Source organism: Trichosurus vulpecula, chromosome 2, assembly GCF_011100635.1.
Source record: "Trichosurus vulpecula isolate mTriVul1 chromosome 2, mTriVul1.pri, whole genome shotgun sequence".
Classification (NCBI taxonomy): Eukaryota; Metazoa; Chordata; class Mammalia; order Diprotodontia; family Phalangeridae; genus Trichosurus; species Trichosurus vulpecula.
In genome coordinates this window covers 271,465,378-271,481,997 of record NC_050574.1, presented here as the reverse complement: position 1 = coordinate 271,481,997, position 16,620 = coordinate 271,465,378, and the positions used below count along the sequence as shown (strand labels likewise).

The 16,620-nt window shown below is 44.9% G+C and overlaps 3 protein-coding genes across 3 annotated transcripts; 2 read left to right on the top strand and 1 right to left on the bottom strand.

Moving 5' to 3' along the window:
* Positions 1-861: 861 nt before the first annotated feature.
* CENATAC (centrosomal AT-AC splicing factor) lies at positions 862-9,258 on the top strand. Its single transcript, XM_036745260.1, has 11 exons — positions 862-1,036; positions 3,219-3,382; positions 4,415-4,513; positions 7,296-7,362; positions 7,447-7,509; positions 7,909-7,973; positions 8,203-8,302; positions 8,436-8,466; positions 8,775-8,867; positions 8,940-9,072; positions 9,160-9,258. Exons 1-11 carry the CDS (start codon positions 917-919, stop codon positions 9,188-9,190), a joined length of 966 nt encoding a protein of 321 aa, XP_036601155.1. The 5' UTR covers positions 862-916; the 3' UTR covers positions 9,191-9,258.
* Positions 9,259-9,300: 42 nt separating this feature from the next.
* Positions 9,301-13,668, bottom strand: RPS25 (ribosomal protein S25). The gene is made up of 5 exons (XM_036745261.1): positions 13,577-13,668; positions 13,233-13,328; positions 12,190-12,373; positions 9,430-9,525; positions 9,301-9,342 (listed from the first exon to the last, which is right to left on the bottom strand). The coding sequence occupies exons 1-4, from the start codon at positions 13,577-13,579 to the stop codon at positions 9,434-9,436; spliced, it is 375 nt and encodes a 124-aa protein (XP_036601156.1). The 5' UTR covers positions 13,580-13,668; the 3' UTR covers positions 9,301-9,342; positions 9,430-9,433.
* Positions 13,669-14,075: 407 nt separating this feature from the next.
* On the top strand, positions 14,076-16,620 carry TRAPPC4 (trafficking protein particle complex 4). Its single transcript, XM_036744215.1, has 5 exons — positions 14,076-14,331; positions 14,635-14,809; positions 14,974-15,077; positions 15,947-16,073; positions 16,279-16,620. Exons 1-5 carry the CDS (start codon positions 14,157-14,159, stop codon positions 16,355-16,357), a joined length of 660 nt encoding a protein of 219 aa, XP_036600110.1. The 5' UTR covers positions 14,076-14,156; the 3' UTR covers positions 16,358-16,620.

Below are 16,620 nucleotides of genomic sequence, written 5' to 3'. Positions count from 1 at the left end.
CTAAGCACTGGCGATACAAAAGAGGCAAATGCCAGTACCTGCCCTCGAGGAGCTTACCCTCTAATAGGGGAGAGATCATGCATCTATACCAAGCAAGCTGCATATAGGATAAATAGGAAATAATGAACAGAAAGGAGGCGCTGGAATTCGGTGGGCTCGAGGAAGGCTTCCTGTAGGAGGTGAGGTTTGGGTCGGGCCTCGGGAAGCCAGGGAAGGCGGTAAGGGGGGTAGAGAAGGGAGGTCTCACTGATGAGCTCTCCCTCCCCTCCAATTTCTTCTAACGGTTTTTATCTTTCCTCTACTACTTCTACCGTCTTTGTGTACAGAGCTTAATGCACAGAGCGTGGGACTCGGGAGTCGGCAAGATCTGGGTTCAAAACCCCCATCAGCTACCGACTGCGTGACCCCGGGTAAGTCACGTAATGTCTACGTAGGCCCTCTGCAAACCAGGGGCTGGAATCAGTGCCTCCAAGCTCCCTTCTAGCGCTAAATCCAGGATCCCGTGCCAGTCCCACCCCCTCCACGTCCTTCAATCTAGCACAGTATAGCAGTGTACGTAAGGAAGCATAAAAGGCGTTCAGGGAGAGGACTAATAACCCCAGACGTGCATCCGAGAGGACGAAGGTTCGAATCCTCCCTGGCCTACGTCACTTCCTTTCAGCGGGTCTCAGTCTTCGCTTCCGTAACAGACCAGAAGCAAACACAACTCACGCCCGCTAGAAATGGATTTAAACACCACCCATTCGCCGCACCTCGCGGACGCAGGGGGCCCGCGCAGCCGCAGTAGGAGGGACGCAGAGAGGCCCGCCCAGGACGGAAGGGGCGGGGGCTCTGCCGGGTCGGAGGTCGCGGGGAGTGGCCTCGGAGGCGGCGTCGACGGTGGAGGCGCCAGGCCGGGGAAGAGGCTCGGGGAGCGATGGCGCCCGCGCTGCGCTGTCCGCTGTGCCGCCAGAGCTTCTTCTCGGGCCGCGGACATGTCTACAGCCACAAACACCAGCGACAGCTGAGGGCGGCCCTGGAGCGGCTGCTGCCCCAGGTCGGGGCCTGGGCACGGTGGGGGAGGGGCGGGACGGAGGAGCGCGAGGGGGCAGGTGAAGAGGCGGAACCTGGGTACCAGGATGGCAGAATTGGGAGCTGGAAAGTATCAGGGGAGAATCCGAGGAAGCGCGAGGTGAAGGCATTGGGGAAGCCTGGGGCCAAATCCAGGGAGGTTAAGTTACACTGGGGAAAAGAAAGGATGGCGACCTCTCCTTGAGCTGAACGGATGGATGGCGAAGGCAGATCTCAGACCTGTTCAGTTCCCATTTTACTGATGTTTTCTCTGCTAAAGGGAACCTTTTTTCCCTAGAAAAGACAGATCAGAAATGGCTAATGGGTTTTTAGTAACCAAGTGAAGTAAGAGAGCAACCACCGGAGTCATTGGGCCCATAGGAACGTCCTCAGGTTTTGTGATCGCAGAGTCACTGTCAGTGACAGATCTTTAAATATTAAGTATCTTTTTTTTTTTCTTTGAGAGAAGTGAATAGTCTGCAAATTACAGGCCAGTGAATGATATTAACTTAAATTACTGCCAGAATTCTAGGATGAAATCATAATATAATAAACTATGAAATAAACAACAAATGCTTGTTGACTTGATTAAAGGGATGGTTAGTTAATATCTATCTGGACAGGAAGTGGTGATCTCACTGAGCCAGCGTGACTTCTTCAAGAATTACCATCTAAATTTTTTAAATCTTAATTAACAACATGCCTACCAGTATGTAGTAGAAGAAAAGAGAGAAAGAAAAATCACTACAGCAGTGTCAGGCCAAAACTCTTACATGCTAGCCATTTTATACATTCTTAACAGAAGTAGTCAACTATGAGGTGACAGATAATAGAAAACAAACAGAGAAAACAAATGGTCCTACAAGAGATCATCAGTATTGACAGAATATTAATAAAAAATTATCTGGCACAGCAGATCATGCCAAAATAAGCTAATTTACATTTTTGACAGTGTTATTAAACTGGTAGATAAAGGAAGTAATGTAAATTACTCAACTGTTAGCAAGAGTTTCATTCTATTCTTGTGCACCAGGAGAAATATGGTCAAGGTGAGTGTGTAGGTAGATGACAGTATAAGTGGATTCAGAACAAGCGGTCTGATAAAACTAAAACAGTAGTCATTAAATGGTTCAAGGGCCTCTACTGTGGTGCCTCATGACTTTGTGCTATTTAATGTTTTCTTCAGTGGCGTAAATAGATAGGTGGTATGCTTACTAGATTTGCAGGTATCCCAAAGCTGAGAGGAAGTGCTGTCTTGTTGAGTGGCAGAGTAAGGATCCAAAAAGATTTGAACAGACTAGATCATTGGGCTCAGTCGAATAAGGTGAAATTTAATGGGGACAAATATATTAAAGAAATAAATTTTTACACTTGGGTTCAAGAAATCAACTTCCTTCCAAAGTAGAAGACCAAAGGCATGGTTAGATAACAAGTCATCTGAATTTGGACTCCAAGCTCAATGTAAGTCAAAATATAATATGGCAGTCAGAAAAGCTAATTGAGTTTCACAGTTAATTGAGAGAATGGTAGTATGCGGGACTAAGGTTTTAAGTACCATATTGTTCTGTTTCCTGGTCAGATGACATCTGGACTACTGTACTCAATTCTGGGCAGCACATTTTAGGAGGAATGTTGATAAACTAGAGAATGTCTAGAGGAGGACACCTAGGGTGGCTGAAAGGCCTTACAGTGATGCCATATGAGGATCATTGAATGAACTAGTCATGTGGGGAAAAGAAGACTTAGGAGAGATCTGATCGCTGACTTCAAGCATTTAAAGAGATTTCATTGTAGAAGAGGTGTTAGACATACTGGGCCTATAGGGACAGAATGAGGAACGATGAGTGGGAGTTAAAGAATGAGGCAGATTTGGGATTGATATAAAGAAAAACTACAGTTGGAGCTGTTCAAAAAATGGAATGGTTTTGCCTTAGGATATAGCAAGATGTACTTCAATGAAGCTTCTCAATCAAAACCTTGAAACTACTTTTCAGGGATTCAGAATAAATTCATAGACTGTTACAGGTTGAACTAGATGTCATTCTGTGATGGTAAAGAATTTGAAGCAATTGAAGGGAGGGCCAGGGGCTGGGGGGGAGAGATCATCGAATTAAAGGATGAAAAGATTGACTTTGAGCTCCCTCCAGTCTCTCTTTTTCTCTTACCAGGTGGAGGCTGCCCGAAAAGCAATCCGGACTGCCCAGGTGGAACGCTATTCTCCTGAGCATGACCAGTGCTGCTGGTGTCTGTGCTGTGGCTGTGAGGTCCAGAAACATCTGAGCCATGGAAACATGACTGTGCTGCATGGAGGTCTGCTAGAACATCTGGCCTGGTATGTACAGGGCGCTGAGAAAGGATAGGCAGGAAACACACGGTCACAAGCGCTTCTTCTGCCTTCCCTTAATATGGCCCAAGAAGTAGCCTGGCCAGATCAACCCATCAGTCAAAGCCAACAGTCACTTAAGTGCCCACTATGTGCCAGGCACTGTGCGAGGCATTGAAGTTACAAAGGAAAACAATCTTTGCCCTGTCAAGGAGCTTCCATTTTGATAGGGTAGATGTTCTCTGTGTGTGTGTGTCTGTGCATAGAGACAGACAGACACACACACACACACACACATATACATACATATATATGTATATATATAGTATACACACACACACACACACACACACGCGCGCGCGCGCGCGCGACAAATACAAGGTAATCTTGGGCAGAAGGTACCAGCAACTTGAGGGAAGAGGGGTTAATCAGCAAAGGTCTCATGAAGAAGGTGATGATGCAACTTGAAGGGGAAACCAGGGATTCTAAGAAGCAGAGGTGAGGAAGAAATACTTTCTAGGGTTTGTATATAGCCATTGCAAAAGCACATAGATGGGAGATGGAGTATTATGTGTGAAGACATTAAGTGTCACTGAACACTGCTTTGGGTATTACGTGTGAAGTGTCACTGAACACTGCTTTTCGTGTACCAGAGGGAAAAAATAGCCCAAAGTCTCTGCAATCCTTAATCATGCAGTGTGAACCATAGGAGTGATTTACCATGGAATGGTACCAGCGGCTTCTCCATCCTTTCCTTTGGAAAGAAAAGCCTAGCAATAAAACTCAGATCACATACGAAGGGCTATATTAATAATACCTTATCATCAAAGGTGAAGCACACATCTTTCTTTTTTGTTAAGAATCAATAAAGTTGAAAATGACGTGTATTATCAGTAGCAATCTATCAGGCAACTTTGCTCAGCTGATTGCTGGAAATGTATTTTATGGAGGGTTGATTAGGAGAATCTGTCTCGAAAAATATATCAGAAAAAAAAAAAGAAAGAATCCCTAATCATTGTATATCATTCTCTTCATCCACAGTCCAGAACACAGGAAAGCAACCAACAAATTTTGGTGGGAGAATAGAGCAGATGTCTTGCTAAAAGAAAAGTTCCTGGTCTCCCAGCAAGATTACTCCCGGTAAGTCATTGGTTAATTGGTTATGAGGATGGATACATGAGGAGGAAAAACATGAACAGAGGTAGCCTTAGTATTGTAGAAAGAACATTGGCCCCTATATAATCAAAACAGTTTTTAAGAGAAAAAAATTTCAAATTGTCAACAACCACATGAAAGATTGCTCCAAGTCATTAATTATAAGAGAAATGCACAGTAAAACTGCTCAGGCTTTTTCTCACACCCAGCAAATTGGAAAATATGGCGAAAGTCAGAAAAAAATCAATGTTGGAAGAGCTCCAGGATGACTATAATGTGCTGTCGGTCGAGCTGTGATTTGAGTCTGGAAAACAGTTTGGAATTATGATAGAAAAGTAACTGGATAATTCATACTCTTTGACTCAAAGATTCCACTGCTGGGCCTATATTCCAAGGATGCCCCCAAAAGGCTCCAAGTATACCAAAACATTCATAGCAGAACTTTTTGTGGTAGCAAAAACTGGGAACAGAGTAGGTACTTATTGATTACGGAATAGGTGAACAAATTGTAGCATATAAATGTCATGGAACATTACTGAACTGTAAGAAATGAAGATAGGAAATTCAGAGAAATAAGGGAAGACCTGTATGAACTGATGCAAAATGAAGTAAGCAGAAACATAGAAACAATATTAATATTCAAAATTACTATAGTTACATATGACGACTGATATTTATATAACACCTTAAGGTTTACAAAACACTTTACATGTATTATCTCATTTGATCTCTGTGATGGAGGTGCTATGATTATCCCCTGTTTTATAGAGTAGGAAGCTGAAGCCAAGTGAGGTTAAGTGATTTGCCCAGGATTTAAACTTGGGTCTTCCTGGCCTCCACATTGAGAGTTCTTACAGGTCACTGCTAAAACAGTGCCAAATGCTAAGTAATATTGACTTTGAAGATTAGGAAATGCACTTCATTTAGGAGTGGAGGGAGGCCCACTGGGTGGATAGTGCTATATGGCTGTCAGATTGAGTCGTTGTGTTGGTTGGTTATACTTAACTGCCTTATTTTCCAGAAATTACTGTGCTTTAAAAACAAAACTCATCAATAAAACTTACTATTTTAAAAGCCCACTGGGCTGAGTAGGAGTTGAGATTTGAGTTCTTATCCTGACTGACAACAACTAGCTATTTCAGGCAATTTGTTTGACCTCACTATACTCTGTAAAGTTAAATTTTGAACTAATGATCTTGGAAGGCCTTCCTAGTTCTAGTATTTCATAATCCTGTAACTTTTTAAATAACCAGAGCCTCATTTGGTTATGAAGATAATCCTGGCTTCTCAAAAGGCTATGTCAAGGAAGTGAAAACCTTGATGGGTCCTCTTTAAGATGCAGAGCCAGAGTCTGGTGACACACCATCATCTTGTCTGTCCTGTTCAAGGCAAATCTGGCTAAGTTCAGAGAGACTCAATCACTACAGTTGGCCATCAGAGAATGACATATTTTTGGCTATAATGTGGTATTTTGTGAAGACCATCAACTAAGCACGGAAGGGTAGTTACCTGCGTCAAAGGAAGGAGTACCCACATCAGGGAAATTTGAAGCACTGAATGACTTAGTGAGTGCACCTCAGTAATGAGATGACCAGTCTATTTCAACTCAGATATTTATTAAGCCACTAATATGCACAGCACTGTACTATTTTGTATGTACCTTTTTGCTGCAGTAAAGAGGATACAAAGGAGATATTTAATAATAATAAGATAATATAATGATGCCAATTTTTAAAAATTTATTTTCACAAAGATCTGCCTTCTTTCCCTCCCATCCCTCATTGAGAAAGTAGGAAAAACAAAATCCATTATAAACATGGTGTTGAAACATGAAAAATCAAACAAAACAAATGCTTGCATTGGCCATATCCAAAAAAAATGTGTCAGTCTGTGCTTCAAATCTGTCACTTCTCTATCATGGCTAAATGGAATAAAATCAAGATCTATCCTTAGAGGCTGTTCATGCTAGAGAGGGGGCAGACCTATTACCAGATTCTCAGTAAATGGAATTTGAGAACACCTAGAAAAGTGAAGCCAAACTGGGCTGGCTTAAGAGGAAGTGATGGGTGATGGCCATCTCAGGCAGCTGAGGTGAAAAGCAGCTTTTATCAAAGCTACTCATAAAACAGGCCATCTGGTGTAGTCAAACCAGCCATGGGCACAGGAAAGGGAAGGTAAACAAGGGGGTTTTGTGTCAGACTCAGGACCCTGAAACTATAGGAAACCAGGTTTCTAGTTGGTCTTGCTAATTGCACAGTGAAGGAAATACTACCAGCTGGAGCTGGTCTGTGCAGTCCACAAAAAGGTAGAAGGAAATGCTAGATTATGTTTCCTCAAATGATTTTACTTCCCTGTTGACTAAACATCAGATTGGTGGGAAACGCAAAACTGAAAACTTCTGTCTCTTCCCATCCCCCATATTTTCATTAAGTAGCCTGAGTTTGGGGTTTTTTTTTTTTTGGAAGGAAAAGGGCATGATAATCAAGGATGCCAGGATAGTGGGTGCAAACTCTGGATTTGGTTTGGGAAAGTGTGCAATTGGGGGAGAGATTAGACAAGTAACTGAGGGAGAGGACTGCTTAGCAGCACAGATTTGGGGATGGAGCCAAGTAGGTGTTTGAGAAGATGTGTAGGTTGGTTAAGGAAACAGGATTTTTACTTTTGACTGGGGATTCTGTATGGCCAGAACCTTGGAGAACAGGTCACTTGGCTGTGCCCCCCAGAGCAGAATGACTGGTTCTCCCGTTCCTGTAATTTGCCTTTCTAGATTCAAGAAATCTATGGTAAAGGCCCTGGACTCCTATGAGGAAAAAGAAGATGAAATGATTCAAAAGGTAAGTTAGGCTGAGGTTATAGGAATTGGAGCTCCCTGTGCCCTAGACAGCATCTTAATCTTCCCTGCACCAACACCCCCACAGATGGCAGCCCAGATTCGAGAGGTGGAACGCAGCCGGCAGGAGGTGGTACAGTCTGTCTTAGAGGTTGGTTTCCAACGGAGGCTCCAGAGCAGTATCCACCATGGCTGGTCTCTGAGTTGCTTTGAGCTCCCCAGCATCTCACCTCCTTAAGAACACATGGACTTCTGTTCTGCTTGGAACCCTGCAACTGAAGGCGCCTTGGCTTTCCAGGGCATCAGACTGGCCAGGATAGTGGTGACTGGCAGAGGGGGCTCAACATAGATAGCATTGAGCCCTGAGCAGGGAGGGGCATCACCAGCTTCCTAAGTCTGGTTGGAAGTTACCAGGGGGTAAGGGAGGGATTCCGCATATTGGGCAGCACAGCTCAGCTGCCACTCTGTCGGGTGTGGGGGTCTGCGGGATGGGAAGGGACAGGCAGGCATGGAATTCTAGACACATTTATTTTTCCTGAATCAAACTCAGCCTCAGGCAGTGCCGGACCCAGAAGAGGGCTGTTCGGCGCCTTGTATCTGGAAAGAAACAAACAGGTAAGAGTACTTAAGACAAACAGTCTTAAATTAAAGGGTCCTACGTCTCCAGATGCTTAGGCTGGGAATGAGATGGAACCATTCCTACATACATACAGGGAATACTTTGGGCATCTTAATCTGTGAAATGAGACCAAGTCTCATTTTTGGGTGCCTATGGCTAGCACCTATCAATCTGCTACTGGCTCAGGACCTCAACCTCCAGGCTCTCCCCGGTTTTCTTTTGCAGGATAGCCTCCAGCTCACAACAGCTCTCCTTGGACCCACTACCTGCCCCAGAACTGAACTGGATGGAGGCCACACAGTCCCTGACTTTCATTGGACATCAGGTAATGTGTGTGGGGGGGGGGGTGTGCATTGGAATTTCCCTGCAGGGTAACCAGTTCCCTCACATTTTGTTATTCTTAAGACAAGTAGAGCCTTCTTTCCTCCATCCTGAACATCTCTTTTTTCTAATCATAGGACATACCTGGAGTTCGCAATGTTCATTCAGGTAAGACCCAAATGTTAATCCTGACTCCCCATCTATTCCTGATGCCTTCAGTAGGGGAACACATCTCTCATTTCAACAACTCTCACTTGACCCTCCCAACAACTTTGTGAGTGAGGTAGGTACCCTATTTCAAATTTGGCAAAGTGAGGCAGGATTCGAAGGCATGCCAACACGACCAACACGACACTAGCCAACATCCCACAATGGGCACTTCTGTGTAATTATGAGCAAGTAACTGAGAATGAAGACACAACCCTATTTTGGTGCTCATAACAAAGAAATGATTATTCTTGTTCCCTTTCATTTAGGGGCTACCCCTCCCTGGCTGTTGCAGGATGATGAAGACTGCAACAGCTCAGCACACCAGATTGGACCTTCCTATGAAGAATTCCTCAAAGAAAGTGAGTGAGAGGAGTGGGATTGATTTTTCTTCTTTTCTTACTGTTTCCTTAAACTTTCCCTATCCCTTGCAGAAGAGAAACAGAAATTGAGAAAGCTACCCCCAGACCGAGTAGGGGCCAATTTTGATCACTGCTCTAGTACAGGTGCAGGCTGGCTGCCTTCCTTTGGCAGAGTTTGGAACAATGGACGGCGGTGGCAATCTCGGTAAGTAGGGTCAGCCTACACTAGTTTGAGAGCTTTTATAAAACTTGACTTCATCAACCTCATCTTTGAATTTTTCTTTCTTTCCAGGCATCAGTTCAAAGCGGAAACAAAGCAGTAGCCTGTCATCATTAATCTCCACAACAGCAATATTATGATTATTGTAAAATAAAATGTTTTTTTTTCTAACACAGTTGTGGCCCCAGGAAACACAGCACTAGGTTTTAGTCCAATTTTAGTTTATTTTTGAAAATATACACAAAAATGTTGAACCTGCCAAGAAAAAAAGTCAGAATTAGAATGGCACATTCACACTGTCTTCACCCTTGCTTCAAGAAATGGTTCTAGTTTTCCCCATACCATTTTATGCATCTTCAGCAGCTGGAGCATCTCCACCCTTGGTGTTCCTGGTATATATCACTTGTGCTCTGTGTTTGGAAACCAGCTTAATCAGACCTGCAGGGAACAAAAAGACCACAGTAAATACCACATAGAATGATTGTTGACCCTCCCCGCAAGTGATCAGTTGCTAAATCCTTTTGTTCACTATTCCCACCATAACCATCCTAATTCAGGCCCACTTGGGAAAAGGCTACAGCTGGAAAACTAGATTTAGTCATGAGGAACATAAATAAGCTATTTCATTTGCTGATCTATCATCTCAATTTCAGGCTGGGTTATTCTTTTTGGTTATTCTTTTGGGTAACCTCTCTGACCCTTTTCTTCCTCTCTACTGAATAGCTAACATTATATATGGACTATTAACACTTTACAATTATCTCATTTAACCCTCACAACAACGCTGGGAAGTAGATGCTATTATCCACTTCAGATAAGGAAACTGAAGCATAATTTAAGTGACTTGCTACAGCTAGTGTCTAAGTCTGAATTTGAACTCAGATCTTCCTGACTCCAGACCCAGTTTTCTGTCCACTACCATCCAAATGCCCATGTTACTTCTTGTTCAGATTTAAAAGCTGGAAGGCTTTCAACAAGACTGCCAGGCACTGAGGCATTGAGGACAACAGTACAGAGAATATAAGAAATTCCTACATGCAAGGAGTTCACATTCTAATTGAAGACAAATATATGTAAAAATACATGCAGCATGAATATGTAAAGCTAATCTAAATGCACACAAAATACTAATGGATAGAGGAATCAGAAAAGCCTTCATGAAGAAAATGGTCCTGGAACTATATCTTATAGAAAGGGGCTCTGAGGGAGAGGTCAAAGAGGTATGCAGGGCAGCCAAGACCAAAAGCATGGACAATACAAGATGTAGAAGAGAAATACTAGTCTGACCAGGTCAGAGTGTGGGAAGGGGAGTAATGTCCTACAGGAATGGAAAGACAGGTTGGGGCCAGCTCATGTAGGGCTTTAAAAGCCTCATTGGAGGCACCAGGGAGTCACATGATCATACCTGTATTTAAGGAAAATTACTTTAGCAGCAAAGCAGAATGGATTACAGTGGGCAAAGACTTGAGACAGAAGCCAATTAGGAATTAAAATAATTTAGTTGAGGTAATGAAGACCTGAACTAAAGTTATAGCTGTTTGAGTTAAGAAGGAATTGAACAGAAACAACAACTGATTGTTTATGTGGACTGAGGATGTGATGTGTAGTCCAAAATAGATAAAACTTATAAAAACCCAGTAAAGATGGTGGTGGCACAATTTTTTTTTAATATTTGGCAAACAGGAGTTTTGGCCATGTTAAAAATTAGTGCCACCCCATCTATTCCTTTGGCTAATAGAATCACTCTTCACTTCTTCCACATATAATTAGTTGCTAAATATTATTCTAGCAGCCAACCTCATAGCCTACCTTCTTTCTCTCACTACAACTAACCTATTTCTAGCCCTCCCACTTAGGCACCTGCAAAACCTATCTTCCTGCCTCCAGTCTGTCCTCTCTCCAAGCATTTTTCACTAATTTTTCTACTACTATCATCATTCCCCCACTGGAAAGTGCACAATGGCTCCCCCAATGCTATAATCCATGCACAAATCCATGACTGGCTTTCAGTCTTCAACCCCCCCCTCCCCCGCCTTTATTCCTATTCTCCAATCCCTACTCACACCCACTTGAGTTGCTTATCAAGGAACGGAAATTTAGATCCCATCTTCTATGAAACCTTCCCTAACCCTTAAGAGTATCTACCACACCTCAAATTTCTCAAAGCACCTTGTCTGTACCTTACTACTCTGTCCTGTATCCTAGGTGTATACCTCTATCTCCCCCTCCTTTAAAGCAGGTCCTCTGACCCTTCTATCTTTGTATCCCTAGCACTTATCTGTTGCCAAAGCCTATTGATTTCACCCTTGCAGTATCTCTGGAATATACCTCCTCTCTGACAGTCACCACTATAGTGCAGGCCCTCATCACTTCAAGCCTTGGCTATTTTAATAAGCTGCACAGGTCACATCTTGCCCCACTCCAATCCATTCAGGCATTAAAGTGATTTTCCTAAATTAAAAGTCTGACCATATCACCTCCCTACTCAACAAACACCAGTGACTCCCTATTGCCTCCAGGATCAAATACATAATGTTCTTACTTGGGCATTCGAAGCCCTTCATAACATAAACCCCTCCTACCTTTCCAGTCTTTTTTCACCTTATTCCTTCACATGTGTTCTTCCATCCAGGGACACTGGCCTCCTCTAGTTTCATGAAGTCATTCCATTTCTCAGCTCCAGGAATTATCTCTAGCTGACCCCTGCTCTGCTCCAATTATTGACCTCCTTTAAGTCCTAACTAAAATCCCACCTCATACAGGAACCCTCTTAATTCTAGTGCCTTTGTTAATCATTTCCTATTTATCACACACACACAGCTTTCTCTGCATATGTCTGTTTGCATGCTGCCTCTCCAATTTGAGGGCAAGGGCTGTCTTTTGCTTCTTTGTATCCTAAGCTCCTAGCACAGTGCCCACCACATACCAAGTGCTTAATAAATGCTGACTGATGGAGTGTCCTGTACATAAACTTTTCTGAAAATAGTAAACGAACCAATTTGATGAAGCAGGAACAAGTGATTCTGACATTGCTTTCCTATTAGATCTTCAGAATGACTAAAATACACAAAAAATCTGTGAGTTTGGCTCTGAGGTTTTTACCTTTACTAAGCAGTTCCTGGAGGGCTGCTCGGGCTAGAGAACCCCGGATCTTCAGTCTCTCTGAGACTACTGCAGGGGTGATGAGTTTATAGTTGGGGACCTCCTTGCAGAGTTTGTCGTATGTTGCTTTGTCAAACAGAACCAGATTGTTGAGCTTGTCTCGAACTTTTCCCTTGGACCACTTCTGCTCGAGAATGAGAAAAGGGTCAGAAAATATATACTGTTAACAGCACCCTGCCTGTTGAAAACCATAGGAAGTTTGCAATTACTTTATTTTTCAATACAAAGCACTTTTTGTACATATCGCATTTACGCCCAAAGATTCAGACACTTCCTCCAAACAACCAGATGAGGCAAAAGTTGCTAACTCTTTTTACAAAGTCTCAAATTTCAGTTAAGTGACTTTCCTAAGCTAAAGGTGTCAGAACTGGGACTTGAATAAGGTAGTTCAATGGCTAAGAGAACCAGCTTTGGAGTGAGAAGTCCCACTTCTGACAGATAAGGGCTAAGTAACCCTGCAAAAAACAACTTCTCAGTGCCTCAGGCAACTCTCTTAAGCAAAGTTTAAGAGAAAGTGAAGACCTGCACCTTAGAGGGAGTAGTCAGTTCATCCTCTTGCTTCAATCCCTACCCAAAACATGAACCCTGGCTACAAATTTCCCAAACACGGTCATCTCCCCTCTTCTTCTGTTGCTCTTAATTTATCTTAAACAGGTCAACCAATAAACATTAAAGCCCTTATTATGTTTCAGGAACGTACTAAGCGTCAGAGATACACAGTTTCCTCCGGGCTCAAGGAGTCACAATCAGAGGGATAAAATGGATAATACAACCCACTCTCCTATTTAGGCTGCTCTGATAAACCAGGAAATTTTCTGACAATAATTATAAATTGCCTTAGAACTCTGCATCACACAAGTGTGCTTGCTCTGAGGCCAAAGAGAACAAATCTAATCCCTCTTCTGTGAAGGCAGAGAAACTGGGCCTGGAAAAGATCACACGAGACCCCCAATTGCGATAGGCCATTCTTGGACCGCCTTTACCTTCTTCTTAGCTTTGCCCCCAGACTTGTTCACGGGATCTTTGTCCTTCTTGGCCGATTTTCCGGCATCTTTCTTCTTCTTATCGTCCTTGGGCGGCTATGGGGAGGGAACGAGGGAAGGATGCTCGATGAGGCAGGGCGGCACACCAACCGTCTGTACTCAGTGCCCAGGCCTCCCCTCCCCCGAGCACATGGACCTGGGGAGAGCGCTCCCCGGCCCCAGGCTGTGCCCCGCCCGACTCCCACCACGCAGCGGTCTCTATACTTCAAACATCCCCTCCTCTTCTCGCCCCCTCTCTTCCCTCCCCGCCTTCTGGACCCCAGTCCCAAGCCCCAGCCCCTCACCATGGTGAGGCTTCAAGGAACTCCTGGTGCTGCCGCCTCCAAGCTAAGATGTCGGACAGAAAGGAAGTGGGTGGTAAGGGCGACCGCTGAAACTTCGTCGGCCTCTAAGTGCTTCCGGTGTTACGCCGAAGGAACTAAAACGCAGTAAACTACAATTCCCAGCAGGCACCTCACAGTCTACGACTCAGGCGATCATGTTCAAGAAGCGTGGACTACAAGTCCCAAGATGCATTACACCCAACGCAACGCTGCACAGACCGCTACTATGGTAACGCTGGGGGAATCTGACGCAGTTGCGCTTATGTCTCTACATCCTCTTCGAGGAACTCGAGGCAAAAAAATTGATAAAACGCTATGCTTTCCCTCAGTAAGTAATCCTTACAGAAATGATGAAATAGAGAGGGAGAAGGACCAATAAATATGAATTGCACGCTTTTCTTCCCCCCACAACCCCCGCAACGCAGAATAGGCTGGTCAAGGATCACGTGTTCCGGGCTTCCTGGGTGGAGCAATCAGGGAAGGAGGAGGGCTTTTAGGACTAGAGTAGGACTGGAAGCCGGAAACAGCAACGAATGGAGCAATGGCGATCTTCAGTGTTTATGTGGTGAATAAGGCCGGCGGCCTCATCTACCAGCTGGACAACTACGCGCCTCGAGCCGAAGCTGAGAAAACTTTCAGCTACCCGCTGGACCTGCTACTCAAGCTACACGACGAGCGCGTTCTCGTTGCCTTTGGCCAGCGGGACGGCATCCGGGGTGGGCGGGGTCTTAGGCGCGGTTCTAAGCGCTTGGTGGGGTGGGGCTGAGGCGTGGTTTCCCCGGGAGGAGGCGGGGCTTGAGACTCCTAGAGTGCAAGATTTGTTCTCTCCTTCCCAGGGGGCGGGGACTGAGGCGGGGGGGGGGGGGGATGGGGATGGGGCGGGCCCGAGAATCCTGAAATCGAGGGGATGGGGGAGCTTTAGGCCTCTGGACTTGTGGCTCCTAGAGTCAGCTTCGGTCCTGGAGGTGGGACGGGCACGTCCCCGGCCGTCCGGGATGACCCGACCCCTGCCTCTGCAGTGGGCCACGCGGTTCTGTCCATCAATGGCGTGGATGTGAATGGCAAGTACACTGCGGACGGGAAGGAAGTGTTGGAGTACCTGGGCAACCCGGCCAACTACCCCGTGTCTATCCGCTTCGGCCGACCCCGTCTCACATCCAACGAGAAGCTGATGCTGGCCTCCATGTTCCACTCGTGAGTTGCGCTCTCGCGTGGGGGAGGAGAGGCGTTCATTCTCCCGAGGGGGCCTGCAGAACTGTTAGCTTGGGAATACTGGGGCTGTTCCCCTCCCCCCAGCCCTTATACCTCACTTTCCACCAAGGCTGGTCACGCCGGCAACTCGATTTGTTTGTACACAGGCTGTTTGCCATCGGCTCCCAGCTGTCTCCCGAGCTGGGCAGTTCTGGCATCGAGATGCTCGAGACAGACACCTTCAAACTCCACTGCTTCCAGACATTGACAGGTGCAGACCCCAGAAGGGGAAGGACCAGGGGCAGGAGGCTGGCTGGGGGGGAGCCCGTGGCTGGACTTGGGGCACTGCGTTGGAAAGCCAGGTTGCGTTTTTAAACAAAGGGATGAGCCTGGTATAGTTGGATTTCCTCTTCGTTCTTTTGCACAAATCAAACCTTTAATCCAAGGTTGACTTTCCCATGTGGCTCAGATACTCTCCTTCCCCTCTCCACAGGGAAAATTCAAACAGCATATGACTTGGTCTCTAAAAATGGATTTAGATGTGAAGCAAATGGCTTTAGCAATGTGTGCTGTTGCTGAGGTTACATGCCATTGTTTCCGCTCCTTAACTAAGTTGAGTGGTTATTGGTTGTTAATTTGGCAGTTGTTTCCTCTCAAAGATGGGGCTTCTCAGCTTCTTCTTACTCTATTGGGAAGAGCCTAGCCTGCTCTGGGTTTGTTTCTTGCTCTTTCACAAAGAATCTGTGTGACCTTAGGGAAGTCACAAAGATCTCTAGGTCTTTCTCCTCATCTATAAAATGTGTGTCCTGTCCTATTTTCCTAGGAAAGTTATAACTTAAAAATGGAGATAAGATTCAAAAGTGCTTTGCAAAGGTAATGATATACAAATACAAGGTGGCACCATTGTACCGCATTTTATACTCATCAGATTCTTCCATAGATTATGGGTATTAAAAAGACCTTTGAGGTCCTCTAATCCAGCAACCCAATTTTACAGATGAGGAAACTGGAGCCCAGAGAGCCAAAGGAAATTGTCTATAGCTAGTTTGTGGAAAGCTAAGACTAAGAAAAACAAGGTTTTCCTCTCAGGGTTTTTTCTACTATATGATGCACTGTGTGACTGTTCCTTTCAATCCACAGGTATCAAGTTTGTAGTACTGGCAGACCCTCGACAAGGTGGGATTGATTCTCTCTTAAGAAAGATCTATGAGATTTACTCAGACTTTGCCCTCAAGAATCCATTCTACTCTTTGGAGATGCCCATCAGGTAAATTGTCCCTTCCCAGCCCCTTAGGAAGTCACCTCCTTTTAAAGCAGTCAAGGATAAAGGGCTTAAATGATGTGAAACCAAGTGAGCAGTTTGAGGGAAGTGCCAAGTTCTCCCTAAGGGTTTTTCTGCCTTCAGTAATTAAGTACCACTTTAAGTCCCTATAATCTTCACTTCTTACTTGTGGCTTCTGGGCCCAACCCAGGTGTGAGCTGTTTGACCAGAATCTGAAGCTAGCCCTGGAAGTGGCTGAGAAGGCTGGGACTTTTGGGCCAGGATCATAGGCCCTCCAGCAAAGAACAAAGCTTGAGACGGACTCAGCCATTTTACTAGGATGGAGATCCAAATTTCCATGTTAGAGCACATCGAGAAGAGTGGAGTCTGAGCAAAAGAGGGTAGTGTGGTACTTCTAAGAACCAACTATTCAATGTGCCATCTTCTCTTCCCTGTATATAACGGTCCTACCTCCCCAATGTTGTACAGATCTATTTATGGAAGGAGTGAGACCTGATTGAAGATGCTGTAATAAACATTCCTGTGAACCCTG